This window comes from Podarcis filfolensis, assembly GCF_964270895.1.
Source record: "Podarcis filfolensis genome assembly, chromosome: 8".
NCBI classification, from domain to species: domain Eukaryota; kingdom Metazoa; phylum Chordata; class Lepidosauria; order Squamata; family Lacertidae; genus Podarcis; species Podarcis filfolensis.
The window spans coordinates 66,371,285-66,393,062 of NC_139611.1; the positions used below are offsets into that span (position 1 = coordinate 66,371,285).

The following is a 21,778-nucleotide window of genomic DNA, read 5'->3' on the forward strand; positions in this document are numbered from 1 at the left end:
AATCTTGTTTAGTTACCTACATGGATCTTCTTCGCCTATGTAGCCTTTACAAAAAAAAAAAATTATTTCCTTCCAGTAGCACCTTAAAGACCAACTAAGTTAGTTCTTGGTATGAGCTTTCGTGTGCATGCACACTTCTTCAGATACACTGAAACAGAAGTTGCCAGATCCTTCTATATAGTGAGAAGGTGGGGAGGGGTATTACTCAGAAGGGTGGTGGGAATGGGTGATTGGCAGATAGCTGTGATGAGCCTGTTGACGACTCTTAACGACTGCAATAGGTCTTACAGGAAAAAGCAAGGGGTGAGAAGGTGAAAAATGGCTTTGTCGTGTATAATGAGATAAGAATCCAATGTCTTTGTTCAGACCAGGTCTCTCCATGGTTTTAAGTTTGGTAATGAGTTGCAATTCAGCAGCTTCTCTTTCCAGTCTATTTCTGAAATTCCTTTGTAGTAATACAGCTACTTTGAGATCTTGTATAGAATGTCCTGGGAGATTGAAGTGTTCTCCTACTGTGCAATACCTCCAGTATCTGAGTCAGCATGTCTATGAATGCTGGGGAACACCAGCTCATGTCCTGCTTGTAAGCTTCCCATGGACATCTGCTTGGCCCACGGCCAGCCCTGCAATGAGGCAGAGTGAGGCAGCAGCCTCAGGTGGCAGATTCTGATGTCTGTGCAGTGTCCAGAGCTGTAGTGCTATGTACCCCCTAGGCTAGACTTCTGCCCTCAACTGAAGTAGAAGGCACTGCTCTTCCCCACTATTGGAGTAATAGTCAGCTACCAACCCAGTTGAGGGATGTGGGTGGCGCTGTGGGTTAAACCACTGAGCCTCTTGGGCTTGCCGATCGAAAGGTTGGTGGTTCAAATCCCCGTGACGGGGTGAGCTCCTGTTGTTCGGTCCCAGCTCCTGCCAACCTAGCAGTTCGAAAGCACACAGTGCAAGTAGATAAATAGGTACCACTCCGGTGGGAAGGTAAACAGCGTTTCCGTGCGCTGCTCTGGTTTCGCCAGAAGTGACTTAGTCATGCTGGCCACATGACCCGGAAAAACTGTCTGCAGAAGTGGACAAACGCCAGCTCCCTCGGCCTGTAAAGCGAGATGAGCGCCGCAACCCCAGAGTCGTTTGTGACTGGACTTAATTGTCAGGGGTCCCTTTACCTTTTACCAACCCAGTTGGCTTCTGTCTGTGCCTTGGGGAAGGGAACCACCTTTTATTTCACCTCAAGCAGCAAAACATCTAGAGCCGACTCTGGCTTGGTCACTGTTAGTATTTGTACTGTATTCATTAGAAACTGTATTTTACAAAGAATAAATTGTACCGGGGGAATGAAAACCAATGCAATGCAATGCAATGCAACATCTTGTGACTCCAACTAAGGTCACAGAAACACTGAATCATTGCCTTGTCAGTTTGTTAACTCCCTTTAAAAGTGAGCATGTGTGTGTCTTAGGTAGGCGTGGGAATTGGAGGAAGGCTGGTTGTTCTCCCGTTTCGCCAATGTTTTGCTGAGTGTGAAGTCGTTGTGTCTGGAGGAGTTGGTGAGGACAGAAGAGCTATAATTTATAGCTTGGACTGCTTCACAGGCGTTTACAGTAAGTAGCAAGAAGACACTCTCTTGGGCTCAAGAGAGCAAAAGGCATTGCATCGGACTTGGTATATATGTATGACACTGCTTGTAAATAGATGCCATCCTGCAAGTAAAGAGTTGTCTTCAAAGTCTTGTGTGTGGCATCTACTTCATCCCTAGGGCTTCGAGGGTAAAACTGCTGAATCACTCTGCAGGACTCAGAAAAAAATAGCCAACAGCTTGGCAATTGTGGAAAACAGGATTCTGGACCAGATGGAGCAGGGCTCTTATGAAAATTCAGGGATGCAACACTGGAAAAGGTACTATGATACATATATGGTGGAATTGTTTAAACATAAAACAATTTTGGGAAACAATATATAACAAAATGAAAAAAAATATTCAGATATTCATTTAGAAAAACACCAGAAGGTTTTCTATTGGGAATAGTACCAGGAAGTCTAAAGGAAGAAGACAAGACATTATATTTATACGCAACAGTAGCAACAAGGCTATTGATTGAGAAAAATTGGAAAAGTGATATTATACCGACAAAAATAGAGTGGCTTGCCAAATTACTGGAGTACTACAATATATCCAAAACAATGGGAGAAATTGGAAGGATCTCAAAAGAGAAGATAGACAGGGACTGGAAGGTGTTTAAAGGATACTTGCAAAACCGTATCAAAAAATCAGAACTCCTATTAGAATAAACAAGTTCCGTTTTAAATACTGAAATACTAAATAAGATGGATAACAATGTGTAATAGAAAAAGAAGCATGAAATTAGGTTAAAGGTGTGTGAAAGGAAGCAATAGAAGTGGAAAGAAATTGCAATTGAGTAGCTTGGAAGTCTAACACAAAGGTGGGGTGAGGGGTGGTGGATGGTGATGGGGAAAGGAATTATCTGTGGGATTGAGTGTAGGTATGTTTGAACATTTTTAAGGACTGTATGAAATGTATGCTTGTATATTCGCAATATGTGTGTATTAATGCTGAATTATTTTAACAATAAAAACTTAAAAAAACAAAACCTGGGGAAAAAAGAAAGTTCAGGGAGCTCTGGAATAAAGTCAAACAACAAGCAAAGAGATTGAGCCTTGGAGAGGAGAGGAAGGGGAGGGGGGGAGGAGAATACCTGACTACGAGTGACATATCTGCAGTTGATCTCGGGGACTTCTGCTTCAGTAATAAGTCCCTGACCGCCTAGGTCAACCACCTGGGAGACAAGAAAACACAAAGACTCTTGTGGGAGCAGGCTAAACATATTGAACGTGCATATCATAAGGGGAGAACCTTTTTTCATATCGAGGGTCATATTCCTGATGGGGGGTGAATGCCAGTAGAGGGCAGGGCCAGAGGCAAAAGTGTGTGGGAGCAATAAATGCCATTTCTACCTTTGAACAGTGGCCTAGTTTTACACACACTGACACACGTCCTCCTTCCAGGCAGGGGAAGGAATGTGAGTTTTACACACACACACACACACACACACACACACATACACACACCCCTCTACCCTCCATCCTGGCAAGCAAGAGGCACTGCCAGAGTTCAAGGTTGCAATCCATCCAGGCGAAAACACTCAAGGAGGCTGCAAAGCAGGACCAGTGGGGGGGGGGTGGGATGGCAGGGAGGCAGAGAAGAGTCCCAAGGGCCAGACAGAGAGGTCCTGAGGGCCACATTCTGGGCCTGGGGGTCCCCATCCCTACTAGGAGAACAACAACCTAATCAATCTACTAAGACTTTGTTTTTCTGACCTATCTCTAATGAAAAGCACAGAGGTGGTTGGTTTTTTATGTCAGTGGAGAACAGGCAAGTGTAGAGTCAATATATGCAGCATACAACAGACAGGACCTGGTTTTTTGTGATGTGTAATATGCTGGGGGTTGAGGAAATGATCCTTGGTAAGATGAGAACTGGGATGTTACAAGGATGTGCCCCTATTTCCATCCATTGGAGGATATGCTTGAACTTCACATCCCTCTCTCCAAATTGCTCCAGCCCCACAAAAATCATTTGGCCTCATGGGGAGCATCAGAAAGATGGAAGGACTGGAAGGTGAGTGAGATACAAGGATTTCAGCTATATCAAATGTGTATTGTGCTGGGATGGGAGCTGAGAACTGGTGTAATGGAGGGGAAATGTGTTGGAACTGCAGTTCCAGGACTTGTTTCCAGAGCAAGAGCGAAGGCGTCATCCACAGGATCTCCAGGCCAACTGCCAGGCCCTCCTTTATCTAGCAAATGAATAAGGTGCTAATGAGGCCTTCAAGTTTTGCTATGGCTTGTGACAGATTAGCACAGGGAAAGGTCACTTCCAGATCACCTCTTTATTGAGCATTTTCCTATTGCATTTCCCTGCCACTTTCCTTATTGCAAAAAGATCTGGGTTTTATTTTATTTTTAGGGAAGTGAATTGGTTGCACAAGACCTGCAAATTCACCTTAACTGTGGAACCCGAATGTGCTGGCATGCCATTGAATCCCACCTGCAAATTTACTGCAGTCTGAAAGTACTCAAAGTCACAGAATAAGCAAGCAATCCAGTAGAAGCCAGATACTGCTTTCCTTTTATTTGATGGGGTTCCAGCTTCATGCTAGCAGTGTAAGTGGTGACACCTCCTTGCAACAGGGTTTTGAGGGTTTTTTAGCATTTCTAATAGAAAGCTTGGCCTGTTTTCTCCCTGGTAACTAAGCGTAGGATTGCAGTCATGCCACAAGCATGAGGAAAACTTTTAGCTTCAACTTGAGTCTAGCTTCGAACCTAAGGGAACATGCAATCCTTGCAGCAATAGCAGCTTTTGAGATGAGGTCCTGCAAGTCAAAATTTGCCACTGCTTCTCTGGGGAGAAGAAAGGTCAGCGGGCAGAAAGGTTTCTGCTGCTCCACAAAGAGAAGGAGGGCAAACCCCGCCGGCTTGCTGAAGTTGCGAGAAATCAACCCCCAGGATCTCACCAGAGAGCTCTTACGACGTTCAACCATTGTGCCTGCAGCGTCAAGTCCACCACCTACGAAACCATTCCTCCCTCTTGCATTGTGACCTCAGCATTCTAGTATCATGAAATCCTGGCTGTAAGCATGACATCACAGAAGCTGCCATTCTCTCCTGCTATGTGGAATAAACAGGAAATTATAGGGGGAGGGGGAAGGAGAGAGCAGGGGATAATAGAGAAAATGGCAGGTGGGAGAAACATCAACAGCGGCTGGTGCCCATTGACACTGATAGGGCAGAAGACAGGGAGCCCAACTGTAGGGGGCGCCAGAGCTAACGGCAGGTGGAGCCCCAGCCAATAGCGGGCAGAGCTAGTTCATTCTAGTTTTGTCTCTGTCCCCTTTCTCCCTGCTGAAGTCCACAAGGGGCAATGCTGAGGCTTAGGAGGAGGAAGATTGCAACCAGCCCCACCCCACCCCCCTGGACTGGAGGTAAGTAGGAAGTCAGGCAGGTGGGTGCTGGCAGAAGGCCAACTGAGGTTAGTGGGGTAGAGCCCCATTTACACAAACAGAGCAGCCACCACTACGGGGCTGGTAGGGCGGATGGAAAGGGAGGAGGCCAATGACAGGCAGAGGCAACTAATTCTAGTTTTGACCCCATCCTCTTCCCCAGTGATTTCCACAAAGGCAACGCCATGGTGAAGGAGGTGGACCAGCTCTGGGCCATTTGGTAAGGGTTCCTGGGAGTTGTAACTCGGTGAACGAGTAAACTTCCCTTGCCCAGAATTCTTCGAGGGAATGATGGTGCTTCCGATGTGCTTTAAAATAGCATGTCTGCAGCCTAACATTTCGTCATCATGCATGCCTTCTCCCCAATTTGACGGCTCTGCACTTGCACCTTTCGACCACAAAGGGGAGGCAAAAGACCAAGAAATAATACGGAAGCCGCTTTTCCAAGGCTGTCTGAGCCTTGCTAGGCAAATCCGTCTGATCCCATGAAGAGTGAATTAAATACTTCATTGACCTCACCCTTCCCATTTTCAGGGGGCAAGGGCCTCGCAGTGCCACAGCCTGCCCAGGGCCTCCTCCCTTGCCTGCCTGACAAAGGCCACAGCCTTTCGGCTGGACTAATGCCAGCACCAACAGCCCCTTTCATGCTGAGTAAAGGTAGCCAGGAGACAGAGGAGTTTGTGGACAAGGAGGAGAGGGGGGAAAGCCAGAGGAGGGGTTAAAGGCAATCTGGAAAAGAGACAAAGATTTGTTGCTGCTCCTGATGGTGGTGGTGTTGGGGATGAACAAGCAAAGAAGCTGTAAATAGAAAGGAATGAGATAAAAAGAAAGTAGTGAATAGAAAAGACTAAGAAGGATGGAAGAAACAGGTACAGTAATTGGCTGGGGGAGTGCATGTATTTAATTTTATTATTTATTAAATTTGTATACTGCACTTCATCTGGGCAGTTCACAACATAAAAGTGACGAGTGCAAAACAGGGAGAAAATGTTCCTCTTCAACCAGGCCCTGGTGGTTTTGTCAATGCTGCCATAGGCTAAGCTGGCTTTGCTGGCAGAAACACCAAAGTAGATCCAGGGGCTGCAGTCAGGTGCCAGCAGTGGAGGCAGGTTGATTTGGGCCCACAAAACTCAATCTGCCCTCAGCCAGCCCCCACCTGCCTCCCCAGGGAGGTACCACTGCCAATCAGCTTCCTCTTCCTTGGCCTCAGCAGGCTCCACCTATTAGCTGGCTCCGCCTGTCTTTGGCCCTGGCTCCACCTTCTCTTAGCCTCTCTATGTTCCACAACACTAGCCCCAATGGGCACCAGCCACCACTCTCCCTCGCTCACATTTATTTAACCAGAAACAACTCAGTTGTGGAGTGCACCATATGACTGTCAGCACGCACATGATAGAATGATAGAATTGTAAAGTTGGAGGGGACCATGATCTAGCAATCATTTGCCCAATGTGGGGCTCAAACCTAGGACCCTGAGATTAAGAGTCTCATGACCCACAGCCTGTGGCAGTATGGCTGGAAGGCATAACAACAGTCAAAACAACAGATCCTAAGGAATTACAGTGGTACCTTGGATTGCATATGCTTCAGGTTACATACGCTTCAGGTTACAGACTCCGCTAACCCAGAAATACTACCTTGGGTTAAGAACTTTGCTTCAGGATGAGAACAGAAATCGTGCTCCGGCAGCGCGGCAGCAGCGGGAGGCCCCATTAGCTAAAGTGGTGCTTCAGGTTAAGAACAGTTTCAGGTTAAGAATGGACCCCCAGAACGAATTAAGTACTTAACCCGAGGTACCACTGTATGTGCTTTGCAAAATATGAATAATTCATTTTTTCTTTCTTTTTTAAACTTGAGATATACATTTGTTAAATAAACAAAACAACAAACAACAAACAACTGCCTCTAATTTAGTGCTGAATCTAAAGCTTTTCTGCAGAAACAGCTTTGGAGTACAATTGCTCTAATGCTGCCCAGAAAGGGGGCATAGCAGCATATTTATTTAAAGAAGGTTTGGGGACCTTCAGCCCCAGGGACCAAATTTGGCCTCCTGGGAGACTTCCAGGTTGGCGCCTCCAGTAATGGCGGAATTCCTCTGATCAGGAGGAATTTGCCCCGTGGGAATCCGGGTCTGGCCGCCACGGCGAAGGCGGAGACCCGTTAAAAATCACAGGCGGGTGAATCCCACAGGCAGGTGGGATTCGGCGGGCACCTTTTGCGCCTCCCCTACTCACGGAGAAACCCGGTTTCGGGGATCCGGAGCGATGTGGGGTGAGCGGCGCGTTGCTTCAAATCGACTGCTTCTTCCACGGAGCAAAGCCGCATAGCTGTTGCTGGAGAGCGCTGACTTTTTCCTGTGGACAATTTGACTTTAAAGCAACTACCCGTGAGTAGAGCTGAAGCGGGAGAATTGGATTTTTAAACGTCTAATTTGGTATCGAAACGGGGAGGTTCAATACAGGAAGTCCGCCTTCCCCTTTTGTAAATAGACTGAAGCAATGAAGGCTGCAAGCTGAAGTCTTGGAAAGCCTATTGTAAAGGACTAAATTTCCATCGGTAAAAAACATTAAACCCCCCTTGGAAGCAGGAGAAGAGGGGGGGGGGAGTTTTGGACTGAGTATGCCTGCAGGAGAGAGTGAAGAGACTTGAAATACCACCGCTCCGACCCTGGAACGGGCTGCTAGCAGGACTGACATGTATTGGAATGTTCATTGACAGCGATTAGAACGTTCACTGACAGCTAGCTAAATAAGAGAAATACATTGTTTCTACTTTCTCCGTCTGCTCTTAAAAAGGAGTAAAAGTAACTGAAAATTGAAACTAACTTTGGATTGTTGGAAACTGTGTTTAAAAGAGGACATTATTGACTAATATAAATAGAAACTGTTTCCCCTAGTGGAAGCCTTTGAAACTGTTACAAGAGCTGGGCTAGGGGAATTTCCAGCTGTAAGATAAAAACTGTGTGACTGTGGGACTGACCTTGAATCCTTTAAGTGTTATGGCAAATGGAAAGGAAAAAACAGACCAGTCAATTCCTGAAAAAACACTAAGGTCTGGGAAGACTTGGCAGCAATTTAGGAGAGCCTCTACATCAGGCCCCCCTGCTTCTTCTTCTGCTGCACCAGCACATTCCAAATCAAGAGGAATGTCAACAGAAGAGGCCTTAGCGGTTGCATTAAGTAAGATAAATGATTCATTGGAACAGCTTAATAAGAAAGTGGATGCTGCAACTACTAAAATTGATTTAAATACAGAAAGTATAAAGTATAAATAATCTGGGACAAAAGGTAAATACCAATACAGAAACCATCCAGAAATTGATACAGGAATCTACTTTGATACAGCAGACCGCGGAGGAAGCCAGGGAAAAAGCCGTTGCTGCTGAATGTAAAGTAACACAACTGGAGAAAGAGAAACTCCCAGCCCTACAGAGGCAACTTGATGAGCATAAGTTGACTGAAAAACAGACTAATCTGAGGATCAGAGCCCTACCGGAATTGGAGAAGGAAAGTTTGATAGACTTTCTTACACAGGAAATTGCTGACTTTTGGGACTTGGACTTGGGTCAAGAAGAGTTCAGAATTGTGAGGGCCTTCAGACTTGGAAGAGGAGGGGAAAAAGAGAAGAATACAATAAGAGACTGCTTGATCACCCTTCGAACTAAAGAAGAGAGAGATAGAATATTGAGCTGGCACTACCAGAAGAACCTAGAAGTACAACAGTCAAGAGTGGAAATTTTTAAAGACGTTCCGAAATATCTTTTGGATCTTAGGCCTAATTACGGAGATTTGGTAGCCCTGCTGAGAAGGAATAAAATCATTTTCAGGTGGGAGTTTCCCCAAGGTCTATCCTTCAGTTTCAAAGGAAGGAAAATAAAAATAAGATCAGTAGAAGATAAACTAAAGTTTTTGTTCTTTATGTATGCAACAACAGCAGCAAGAATTCTTATCGTGAAGTATTGGAAGACACAAGATTTACCCACCCGGGAAGAACGGCAGATGAAGTTGATGGACTATATGGAATTGGCGGAAATGACTGGCAGAATCCGAGACCAGGGAGAAGAGTCGGTGGAAGAAGACTGGAAAAAGTTTAAAGACTATTTACAGAAATACTGTAAAATTAATGAATGTTAGAAAAATGTGGAAATGAAGTTATATGGCTTTAGTAGAAATGTTATAAGGAACTAATTAGATTATTAGAGTATTAAAGGAAAAATAAGGTTAGAAATGTTAAGATAATTATACGATAGAAAACAGAGGAAGATGGAAAGGAATTGCTGAAACAATTAATAGAAGTGGAATACAAAAAGGGAGGTGCGAGGAGGTCACTGAAATAAGATAAGGTATTGAAATTGTTTGGTGTGTTTTAAATTGTTTTTATTTTGTTTTGTTAGTTTAATGTGTTAGTGTTATGTAGTGTTTTTATGTTATATTATGTAGTGTTTTTGTATTGTATTGTATTGTTTATTTTGTTTTGTTTAAATTGTTGGAAAAGTAATAAATATTATTTTAAAAAAACCACAAATTTGGCCTCCTGACCTCTCTATCTCCCTAAGCCACACCCCTCCTCAGCCACACCCCCTCTTGCCAGGCCACACTTCTAACCAGCCTTACTGACCAGCATCCAAGCAGTGGGGGGGGGGAGTCATAGAGGCATAGAATTGTAGAGTTGGAAGGGACCACCAGGGTCCTATTTTGCCCAACGTGGGGCTCGAAACCGCAGCCCTGAGATTAAGAGTCTCATGCTGTACTGACTGAGCTATCCCAGCTGGGAAATCAGAACTTTGTTAGACTTCCTTACACACCACTGCACACTGCTCCCCAATTTTCCTCTTCTCCTATACCCACCTAAGCCAAGGGGTGTTGTAAGGTAAAGGGACCCCTGTCCCTTAGGTCCAGTCATGGCCGACTCTGGGGTTGCGGCGCTCATCTCGCTTTATTGGCCGAGGGAGCCGGCGTACAGCTTCCGGGTCATATGGCCAGCATGACTAAGCCGCTTCTGGCGAACCAGAGCAGCGTATGGAAATGCCGTTTACCTTCCCGTCAGAGGTACCTATTTATCTACTTGCTCTTTGATGTGCTTTCGAACTGCTAGGTTGGCAGGAGCAGGGATCGAGCAGCGGGAGCTCACCCCGTCACGGGGATTTGAACCACCGACCTTCTGATCGGCAAGTCCTAGGCTCTGTGGTTTAACCCACAGCGCCACCCGCATCCCCTAAGGGGTGTTGTACTAAGGCTGGAATAATGCAAGGAAATCAGATCCTGGCTTGGATAGTAGACTCTGCCCTGGCAACCATACCTAGGCACCTTGCTTGCTGCGCTATTAGATTAGCAGTTGTAAGGTGGCACAAGGGGCTAGGGGGCTTCCGGCAGCCCCTCTTAGCCCTCTGATTTGGGATCAGCTCTTTTTCTGAAGAAATTCTCCCTTAGACCAAGATGTCCCCTATCTGCCTGTGTGTTGATTGCTGGGTTTGCACACATCAACTTGTTGCGTGTTGACCACCACACCTGAAGCACATGTGAAAAAAGCATATTATATATAAAAAAGAGAATGGCACAATACTCTGACAGATCATTGTCCTCTTCTGGCACATGGCAGGGGGGTTTTCTGCCAGGAGTTTTGACTTCCAGTTGTTTACCAATAGCCCCCTCCCTCCCCCAGGGCAAAAAGAGGCGATTGGAGTTCCTGATCTGTAATAGATGGAGATGATTTCATTTATGAATCACTTCCCGTGAGGCATCCCGAAGCGATGTGCAATAGCACATGTAAAACAACTGCATATGGGAAACTTTTTCTTTTTTTAAAAAAAAGAGAATTGTGGTTTAAAACAACAACAGCGCATACATAAAATCGATTCAGACTAAAGACAGATACTAACTGGGAGAAAGATTTTAGATGGTGCATTGAAGGAGGACCATTTGTCTGATGGGCTCTCCAATGGAAGGCGAGAGGCTGGGGACACCGGATTTTGGCATCGCACAGGGCAGGCACCACTGAAATTTGAGGCGCCAAGATCTGCCATTGTAGCACACCGAAGGCCTGCTTTCAACATTTTGCAATGGGCCTCCTGATGGTATCTGTGAAGGCCCTCTCCTGCAGAATGTAGGAACTGTTAGGGTATGCAGGGAGCGAGGCAATGTTTTAAGCATCCTGTATCTGCAAAGCACCCCAGCGCCATGGTTTGTAAGGCACACTGCAGTAGGGAATTGACCCCGCCCCCTGAGCCACCAGCTTGCACATGGCTCTGCCCCAAGCCACTATTTTGCCATTGGTGGATTTCGGGGGTCCCGTGAAAAAGGAACGTCGATCCCAGATGCTCGGAGCCCGTCCACACCTGCTGGACACGATGCAGCCTCACCTGATTGCCACCTCGATTTCCCTCAAAGGGAGGCGGAGAACCCTGCGCAAGGATTCCCGTTGGTAATAAACAGCTCTTGCCAGCTCTGTCCCGGAGTCAGTCCGCCTTTTCTGTTGCTGCTTCAGATCAACCGATTTCCATCTTTACCCACCGGCTGTATATCCCTCCCGTAACCACGGTTACGTGGGCTAGGCAATTAATTGCCCCTTCAGCATGCAGCTGCGGGCATCGTTAACACAGTGGCAGCAGCAGGGGAGGAATTAGAGATAATTATAAGCCTGGGTGGTGTCCCAGCTGCAGAGAGCTGCACCACCCAAGTTTACGGTCTGACTGCATCTTCCAGCTCATGGGGCTTCAACAGCGCCTTTGAACACCATCCCCCTCCCCCCCCCCCATTCCCTAAAACAGCAAAAAGCAAACCAGAGCCCTCCACCCAACAGAAGAGCCACTTCTCAGGAGCCTTCTTGATGGCAAAGTGGAATGCAAACAGTTTATTCCACATTTTGCATGCGGCGAATGCCATTTGGGGCCCAGTTCTTCTCGAGGGGAATGTTAAAAGTCAATTTTTATTCATTTCCTTTAAACGATTTATTAGCTGCTCCCGTTATAAAATAGCAGAATGGTGCAAGCAAATGCCCCACGTCAGTCTGAAGCAGATGCCGAGAATCGCACAGTTAAGCTGTATTTTAAGCCGTATTTTAATTAACTGTTTGTTTGTTTGTTTGTTGTTGTTTTCTATTACGTTTTACTGTAATTCATAATTGGTGTTAGTCGCCCTGAGCCCAGCCCTAGCTGGGGAGGGCAGGGTATAAATAATTTATTATTATTATTATTATTATTATTATTATTATTATTATTATTATTATTTTAAAATTACAGCAGGACACCAACAGGCAAACAAGAAGGCAAGAATTAAAAATGCCAGTTTTTTAAAAGAGGCACAGGTAAATGGCAAAGTCTTAAGCATGCTGATGCAAGAGGGGATTGTTGGAGTATTCGAAGGATCCCGAAAACAGACACAGCTTTTGAGTCATTGATCGTTCGAGGCAGATGTGTTACTTGCTTCCCCACAACCCGTTACTGATAAACTGCAATGGAACGTTCAAACATAATAAGCTTTCATGGTTATAACAAAAGTCAGGACCTGCCAGGGACATGGGCGGTGGCAAAATGGCCGCCCCAAGCCATTGTTTCTCCCAACAATGACCCAAGAAGGATGTTATGTACGAGTCCTTTAGCAGAGGCATTTTGTGCGAGTCACAGTGGTGGCTGGCCCATTACTTAATAAACCGCTTTACCCCTTAAATAGTCAGTAGATCACTATGGTCTGCAGGAACATATCCTGCAAGTTCCAAAGATCTCAGAAGCTTGTCAAACAGGGACTTCCAGGCTGCCCTTGTTCTGTGGAATAGCATTCCTCTCGACATACGGCAAGCTCCCACTCTTTGCACTTTCCGGAAACAATTGAAGACATTCTTGTTCCGACAGGCAGCTCCAGCTGGATAAATGGGTCTATGCCATGAGTGTCGGTTTTGTACTGTTTTTGTTTTCTTTTAAAGGTATCTGTGGTTTTTTGTGTGGTTTCAAGTGTTTTTTCTTGGTTGTATTGAACATCACCTTGAGACTATTGTGTAGATGGCAATTAATAAACTAATCGTAATAATCATAACAGGAGTATCATAAAATCATAGGACTGTAGAGTTGGAAGAGATCTCAACGGCAACCTAGTCCGACCCCCTGCAATGCAGGGATCTCAGCTAAAGCATCCATGACAGATGACCACCCAACCTCTGCTTTAAAACTTCCATGAAATAAGAATATAACATCCACAACCCCCTGAGGGAATCTGTTCCACTGTCGAACAGCTCTTTCAGAAAGTTCCTCCTGATGTTTAGTCGGAATCTCCTGTTGTAGTAACCTGAATCCCTTTGGTTTGGGTCCTGCCCTCCAGAGCAGGAGAAAACAAGCTTGCTCCATCTTCCATGTGACAGCCCTTGAGATATTTAAAGATATTTAAAGATGGCTAAACATACCCAACTCCTTCAACCATTCCTCATAAGGCTTGGTTTCCAGACTCTTGATCATCTTGGTCACCCCTCTCTGCACACATTCCAGCTTGTCAATATTCTTCCTAAATGGTGGTGCTCAAAATCAAACACAGTATTCCAGGTGTGGTCTGGCCAAGGAAGAATAAAGTGGTGCTATTATTTCCCTTGGTTTGGACCCTATACTCCTGTTGGTGCAGCCTAGAAGAGCATTAGCATCTTTTACTGCTGCATCACACTTGTTGACTCATGTTAAACTTGTGGTTCACTAAGGCCCTTGAAAAAGTATCATAGGCCGGACCAACCCCACAGGTGGTTAGGTCACACTCATCCCGGCACACATCATGTCCTGCTGTTGAGTATGGATTTGAACCCTGGTCTTCCAATGGGGTGACTTTTGGTCATTCACCACCTCTCAACTAATCTACCCAACCTACCTTTCAGGGCTGTTGTCAGGATAAAATTGGGGTGGGGAAGAACCATTCATGTCACCTTGAGCTCCTTGGAGGAAAGATGGGATATAATGAGTGATAAATAAATAAATAAATAAACCCCAACCATCTGGCTGGGCTTCCCCAGCCACTCTGAGCGGCTTCCAACAAAATATTAAAATACAGTAATGCATCAAACATTAAAAACTTCCCTAAACAGGGCTGCCTTCAGATATCTTCTAAAAGTCTGGTAGTTGTTTTTCTCTTTGACATCTGGTGGGAGGGTGTTCCACAGGGCGGGTGCCACTACCAAGAAGGCCCTCTGCCTGGTTCCCTGTAACTTGGCTTCTCGCAGTGAGGGAACCGCCAGAAGGCCCTCAGCGCTGGACCTCAGTGTCCGGGTAGAATGATGCAGGTGGAGACACTCCTTCAGGTATACTGGGCCGAGGCCGTTTAGGGAGAAACTGGGTCTGTGGCAAGCTGACGTCCTGTTTGAAGATGCGCTGGGACTGCTTTCTAATGCAGGCTCCTCATATGAGATGCTGCCCTGGCCTGGAGACAACTGTTTGCTTCGCCCACTAGATGGTGACAAAGAGTTACGCTCTGGCCCACCAAAAAGCTCCAAGGGGCCCAAACTTGGTTGACTCTCATGAAGTCCACAGCTTTGGGAAATGGGCCTCCTGTTTCCATTTCACCGCTGATTCATCAAAATAGAGAGCAGCCTAGATGAGAGGATAGTAAGCGAACTTGTACAGAACTGGCTAGAAAGCCCTGTCAATGGGAAAGTGGTTCTACAGGAGTTCGATAGCTTCTGGAATCAGGAAAGTATCAAAAAAAAAAAAAAAAGTGCCCTTCCAAGGAATCGCAGCAATGTTGCCTGATGCGTGGTTTATTCAATTTCTCATTGGAGACAAGGGCATCAGAAGGAGCAACTGTGCACACTAGTTATTTGGGAAGCTGGACGTGTGACATGGGGTGAAACTATAAGATGTATATAAGGATTGTGGGCGATGCCATGTGTACTTTGCTTCTGACATTGGCAGAAGTCAACGATGCTGGGTACAAAGCCTACATCTTCCATCATCCCTGACTATTGGCCATGCCATCTGGGGCTTGCGGGAACTGGAGTCCAGCAGCTTCTGGGGGCCACAGGTTCCACACCCCTGCACTACCTGATCTTTCAGAAAAACAAAACCCAAAGATGGACTTCGGATCTCCAGTGGACAATCTCTCCACTATGGAGCTATGACCCATTTTGAATGAAATTCCTGCTTGGCTGACCATATTAGAAAGGGAATAAGCACAGCCTCCTTTAAAAAATTATTTTTTTAAAAAACACCCTATATTCTAGTCTGGCTGAACCGTTGAGAAGAAGCAGGTCCTTTTTCTTCTGGTGAGCTTCAATGCCAAAAATGGAAAGAAAGAGAAAAGGTTTGTCTGAACAGTTTTATCGCCTTCTCCGACTCATTCCCCAAGCATTTCTCCTCGACCTGAGGAACTCTTGCTGGGACAGAGAGTGGGGTGGATGTCAGCACCAGGAAGAGAGATGTGGCTCGGGGAAAGAAGCGCTGGAATCCAGATGGGATCAAGAGGTGGGAAAATAGCCAGGAAGGGCCTGGAAATGAATGAGTCGGCAGCATGAATCATCTTTTGCCCCCAAGCAGAAAAAAGCTTGTAGGCTGGGGTGTTGCTACGGGGTAGTCCAAGGGGCCCAAACACCAACCAGGTCTTTCTTGTCAGGCCCCCAGATCTCCTATCCCAAAGGTGGGGAACTTTTATCAGCCACATTCCCTTCTGTTCAACGTTCTGAGAACCACATGTCAGTGCTGGGCGGAGCCAGAGACAAAAGTGGGTGGAGCAATTATGATACATGTTACCTTTGTACAAATTATGGTGCTGGAGGAGACTCTTGAGAGTCCCATGGACTGCAAGAAGATTAAACCTATCCATTCTGAAGGAAATCAGCCCTGAGTGCTCCTTGGAAGGACAGATCCTGAAGCTGAGGCTCCAATATTTTGGCCACCTCATGAGAAGAGAAGACTCCCTGGAAAAGACCCTGATGTTGGGAAAGATGGAGGGCACAAGGAGAAGGGGACGACAGAGGACGAGATGGTTGGACAGTGTTCTCGAAGCTACCAGCATGAGTTTGATCAAACTGCGGGAGGCAGTGGAAGACAGGAGTGCCTGGCGTGCTCTGGTCCACGGGGTCACAAAGAGTCGGACACAACTAAACGACTAAACAACAACACCTTTGTACAGTAGGCTAGCTTCTTCATACACTCACAAACTCCCTTCTTTATCTTCCATCCAGGCAAGCAAGACATCTTCGGGAGAAGAAAAGACTAAGGAGTTAATCCTACCCAAATCTGGAGCGGAGTCCCTAAGGCAGTTGGATGGCGCTTTGTACGCCTCCTTGTGGCAACTCCTGCGGCCAAGCTGGTGCCAAATGTATTGCTCTGCTTTTCTTTGGACCACATCAGCGAGGCCGAGAGGGGAGGGGGCTTGCCATCTGGGCAGCCCAGGACCTCCACACACACTGCCCAGGTTTGCACCCCCAGAGAGGTTACTATGCAGTTTGACTTCGTCTCTGAAGGTGCACTCTCTCAAGATAGATGGGCGCCAACAACAAGACAAGGAAGAGGCATTATCAGAGTCCAAGGACACATTCCAGCCAAGCATAACACTCAGGGTGAGAGGCTGTGCCAGTTGAGGGATGGGGTCTAGGGCAGGGGTAGGCAAACTAAGGCCCGGGGGCCGGATGCAGCCCATTCGCCTTCTAAATCCGGCCCATGGACAGTCCGGGAATCAGTGTGTTTTTACCTGAGTAGAATGTGTGCTTTTATTTAAAATGCATCTCTGGGTTATTTGTGGGGCATAGGAATTCGTTCATTTCCCCCCAAAAAATATAGTCCAGCCCACCACATGGTCTGAGGGACGGTGGACCAGCCCACAGCTGAAAAAGGTTGCTGAACCCTAGTCTAGGGAGAGTTCCAAGGGTCAAATAGAAAGGTCTGGAGGGCCACATTTGGCTCCCAAGGCCTGAGGTTACACGCCCTGCTGAAACTAGCATACGCACATTTTATGCCAATGTGTGCCACTTGATGCAAATTTGTGTCAGGAACCTGTGCCCCCAGTTTTTTAAATAGCTCACAGCCTCCCTGCTTATAGGGTTGCTTGGAGTGGGTCAGCACATCTGAGCCCAGGGGAAAGCCAATGGATCCACATAGGAGAGGGTGGTAAGCAAGCAGCGCCACAACTCCGCCCAGCCAAAATGTGGCCATTGGCCTGAATGAAGAACAACCACCACCTCGAAAGCTCAAGTTAAGTTTGGAATATAGAGGTTTCAAATCCCAACTCAAAAGGCCGCCTGCACCTGAGAAAGTCACATTCACAAATTCTTGGCTGCACATTGGCTGTGTCGCACCATGCATTTACAGCTTGCACTGGGTGTTGGGAATCATAGTTCTGTGAGAATTATAGTTCCCAATGTTCTTTGTGTGGGGTGCATTAAACATGCTTTGAATGCATGGTGCATAGACAACCATTTTGAGCATTTATAAGGGTGGGGGAAGCAGTTTGGTGAAAATCCAGCAGGGCAATTGTGGGAGACAAAGAGGCACAGCTAACAAAGTACTGGAGGAAACAGTATAATTTGTTTACAAAAGGCCCTACAGTTTTCTGTTGTGATGCCTAATGACTTTTAAGCCAAATTCAAGGAGGACAAGGCTATCAATGGCTCTTAGTCATCATCTTCCCATTCCATTCAGAATAAGAGGCAGCATGGGGCAGGCAAGGGCCGGCTCAGGCGCAGAGCACCTGTTTTGCATGCCAAAGAACGCAGGTTCAATCCCTGCCATCTCTTGGTAGGTCTGAAAAATACTCCTTGTCTGACACCCCAGGACAGCTGCTGGCAGCCAGTGTAGACAGCAAGTAGCCAGCTGGTCAATGGTTAGAGTCAGTGTTAAGACGTATTTCAATCTCCTTTCTTTTTTTATTTTATTTTATAAAATTCACACTTTACATTTCAATAATATAGGTCAAATAAATCAAAAAGTGACATTTTAGAAAGAAGAAGGTTGGAGAGAGAAATATAAAGACAGAATGTTACATTAATCTGAACACATTGTGCTAGCTGCGATTCCTGTGTTGCATGGGGTTGGACTAAATCACCCTTGGGCCCCTTCCAATCTTCCAATTCTATGATTCTAAGGAGATAAATAATCTCTCACTCTACCAGTACTGGATTGCCAGTAGTACATCTGAATAGGATCTTGGGGTCTTAGTAGACCACAGGCTTAACATGAACCAACAGTGTGATGCAGCAGCAAAAAAAGCTAATGCTATTCTAGATTGCATCAACAGAAGTAGTGTCCAGATAAAGGGAAGTAATAGTCCCGCTCTAGTCTGCCTTGATCAGACCACACCTAGAATATTGTGTCCAATTCCAGGAACCACAATTTAAGAAGGATGTTGACAAGCTGGAACATGTGCAGAGGAGGGCAACCAAGATGATTAAGGGTCTGGAAACCAAGCCTTCTGAAGAACAGTTGAGTGAGCTGGGTATGTTTAGCCTGGGAAAGAGCAGGCTGTGATGAGGTATGATAGCCATCTTCAAATATCTCAAGGGCTGTTGCATGGAAGATGGAGTACGCTTGTTTCCTCCTGCTCTGGAGGGTCGCCTTTGTCTGGAGGTTGGCAACATGAGAACGGACCTTTTCTGCAGTGGCTCCCTGTTTATGGAGCACTCTCCCCAGGGAGGTTTGCCTGGCATCTTCATTATACACCGTTAGGCACCAGGCAAACATATTCCTCTTTAACCAGGCCTTTGTGTGAATGACATCTGATGCCCTTTTAAAAATGTGTTGTGGAAGTTGGGGGTTATTGGGTTGTCTTTGCTTTTGTTTTTACTATGTATTTAATATCTCAGTTTTATGTTGTGAACTGCCCTGAGATCTATGGTTATAGAAGGTATACAAATTTAATTAACTTAACAACAACAACAACACCCCCCAAACCAAGGAGATTCCCACCAAACACCAGGAAGAATAATCTCGCAGTAAGAGAGGTTGTGGACTCTCCTTTCTTGGGTTTTTTTAAAGCAGAGGTTGGATGGCCATTTGCCATGGATGCTCTTAGTTGGGATTCTTGCATTGCAGGGGGTTGGACTAGATGACCCTTGGGGTCCCATCCAACTCTATAATTCTATGATTCTATGTTCCTATAAATACTAGTTCCTGGGAAACACAATCAGCTGCTGCACTCATGTCCGGTTTGTGGCTGGCTGCTGTGGTCAGCAGGATGCCAGACTAAGATGGGCCTCTGGTCTGATGCAGCAGGGCTTTTCTTGTGACCATAACAACTCTTCTGCATCAGAGGCAGAAAGCACTTCTTCCTTTTCATCTCCTGAATGAGCCTCTTTGTCTCAGGCGAGAGTGAAATCCATCACCAAATCTAGGGTTAGCCACGGAATGTGGGTGCCGTCATTCAAGATGACACGGAGATACAAGTTTGACATTAAATTTGCATTTCATGGTTTGAACGTCACGTTGCAAGACACACATTTTAAAATTCCTTCACCACCCCCACTCTCCGACGGCTGAATTTGAGAGCCAGTGTGGTATAGTGGTTTGAGTGTCAGACTTAGGACCCAGCAGGCCAGGGCTGAAACCCACACTGGGCCATGAAGCTCGCTGGCTGACCTTGGGCCATTCGCTGCCTCTCAGCCTAGCCTCCCTCACAGGGTTGTAGTGGGGATTAAATGAGGACGGGGAGAACCACGTGCTCTACCTTGAGCTCCTTTGAGGAAAAGGTGGGACATAAATGAAATAAAAATAATAAATGTTATTAATGTCATATTATGCTGATGTTTCAGCTTGGCAAAAGATGGACGTTGCATCCGTACGTTGCATTTCAGAGGTTGTGCTTTGCCTATGGGGTGGTGAGATTTCTCAGCCAGGAGTAGATCTTGCACTGGCAGTCATGAGCAAGCTACAAATCAGGCAACATGCCCTAGGGTTGCCATGTATCAAAAAGCATCATTCCTGACACCAGGAACCCACCTAAATTGTTGAGCTTTGGGGGGGGGACTTCCCCCACCAATAATGATTTTAAGATTTTGGAGCTGTTTTCGCTGCTTTTTCCATCACGTTGCCTTACATCCACATTTTCCCTGACAATTTGCCAATTCAGCAAAATTCCCCCCTGAAGCCATTTTTACGCCCGAAAACCAGGACATTTTCCTGGCGTATGGCAAGCCTAACATGCCCATCACACTCCTCTGCGTGTCAAACTTCAGCTTGGAGATCAGTTCAAAGACCTTACAGCTGAATTGCCAAAGCTGTTAAGATACCATCACACATCAATGAATTCCTGTATGCAAATCCCCAACAATTTTGCATTGTTTTTGCATGCTGCTATTTATAATGTTTTGCCTGTGTGACTTGCTTTTTTTGGGGGTGCTTTTTTGGGGGTAAACAGTCCTGGAAAGCTTTGGCAAAGGCCAAGATATAAAACTTTAGAATAAATAAATAACTGGGTCTTGCGTGCCCCCAAGAGGAACTGCAAGCCTGTCTTTTCAGCAGGGATGGGGAACCTGCAGCACTGCAGAAGGTGCCGGACTCTAACTCCCATACCACACCCAAGGAACACAGAGAGATAAATCACAAACTCTGTATGTAGTTTACAAAAACCCATTAACAATAATATACAGCATTTCACCACCTTCTGTTACATTAAATCTCAAATAATATATATAATGCCAAAATAATAATGGCATGCGCAATTTTGAGATACTGAATTGCACAAGCCATTATTATTTTGGCACTGTATATATTATAAACTACATACAGAGTTGCTTAGTTTGTGGATTCTAACTCCCAGCAGACCCAGCAGGCAAACCAGCAATCAGGGATGCAGAGAGATATAGTCTAGCACACTGCAAAGGCTAAAGGTTCCTGGACCCCAGTTTTACAGGGCAGGTTTCCTTTAGAAGAGAGAGCACTGGAGATGTCTGGGATCTCTCACACACTAAGCTGTTCTGAACCCCTGGCCTAACTGGCAGCAAGGCAGCATGCCAAGTCAAAAGTTCAAAGTGCAAGGATCAACCCACACAAGCAAAGTCCAAAACCCCAAGTCCAAAGGTCAGGAAATGGCCAGGGTCAATCCAAGTAGCCAAGGCTGAAGTCCAGCAGTCAGGATACAGTCCAGAGTCAAACCCAAAGTACAGTCCTATGAAAGTCCAGGAGCATCCAAAACAAGGTCCACCAACATGGGCAGTTGAGCAAACACAGCACCTCAGCTCTGCTTCCCTTTGGTACTTTGCATGCTGATTGCAGCATCTGGGCTTGAGGAGGCAGGTGCCTTTCACCTGTTCCAAGCCTACAGCAGCTGAGGAATCACACCTCTTCCCAGAGCTAGGAAGCCCCACCTAGCCAGCTAGTGTGCTGGGTTGTGGGCCCTTGCCTGCCTCAGCCTCCAAGAGTGCCCCTTGTGTGTCTGTGGAAACAGGGGCCCCTGTTTCTAGTGATGGGTCCTACTTCTCTGGTTCCTGTGCACTGACCCGCATCCCCTTGTCATGCTCCATCACCCTGTGAGTACTTCCTTCCCCATCCCCTGCTTGCCCCGGTGTTTTCCCAGTCCCAGCTACACCTCTCGGCAGGATACTCTTCCTCTTCCCTGTCATCCTGCCAGTTCATGACATATGCTAAGGGTGTATATGAGCCGCCCACCAAGCCTATCTCGCTGACCTTTGGGGCTCTTCTTCAACCACATATCCTCACTGGCCCTGTTATATTCCCTTCTTCAGTGCTTTTTGCCTGGCTGGTATGCGCCTTTGAATTGTCATAGGTCGCGTCCTCCCTGTGCATTGAACCACATGGCTTCCCTCAAAGAACCCTGGGAACTGCAGTTTGTCAAGGGCGCTGGGAATTGTAG

The 21,778-nt window shown here is 46.2% G+C and overlaps 1 protein-coding gene and 1 long non-coding RNA gene across 7 annotated transcripts in view; one reads left to right on the plus strand and one right to left on the minus strand.

Annotated features, from left to right (window-relative positions):
* The window catches only part of CATSPER4 (cation channel sperm associated 4), a 34,034-nt gene extending 29,419 nt beyond the window's left edge, over window positions 1-4,615 (minus strand). For all 4 annotated transcript variants that reach the window (XM_083627413.1, XM_083627414.1, XM_083627411.1 and 1 more), the window contains exons 1-2: window positions 4,527-4,615; window positions 2,709-2,789 (exon numbers count right to left, since the gene is read on the minus strand). In XM_083627413.1, the coding sequence (XP_083483539.1) occupies window positions 2,709-2,789; window positions 4,527-4,553 (108 nt within the window). In that variant the 5' untranslated portion in view covers window positions 4,554-4,615. The remainder of the gene's footprint in view (window positions 1-2,708; window positions 2,790-4,526) is intronic.
* Window positions 4,616-4,724: 109 nt separating this feature from the next.
* LOC310769212 overlaps window positions 4,725-21,778 on the plus strand; it is a 40,285-nt gene continuing 23,231 nt past the window's right edge. For all 3 annotated transcript variants that reach the window (XR_014551530.1, XR_014551531.1, XR_014551532.1), the window contains exon 1: window positions 4,725-4,994. This is a non-coding gene — a long non-coding RNA (uncharacterized lncRNA). The remainder of the gene's footprint in view (window positions 4,995-21,778) is intronic.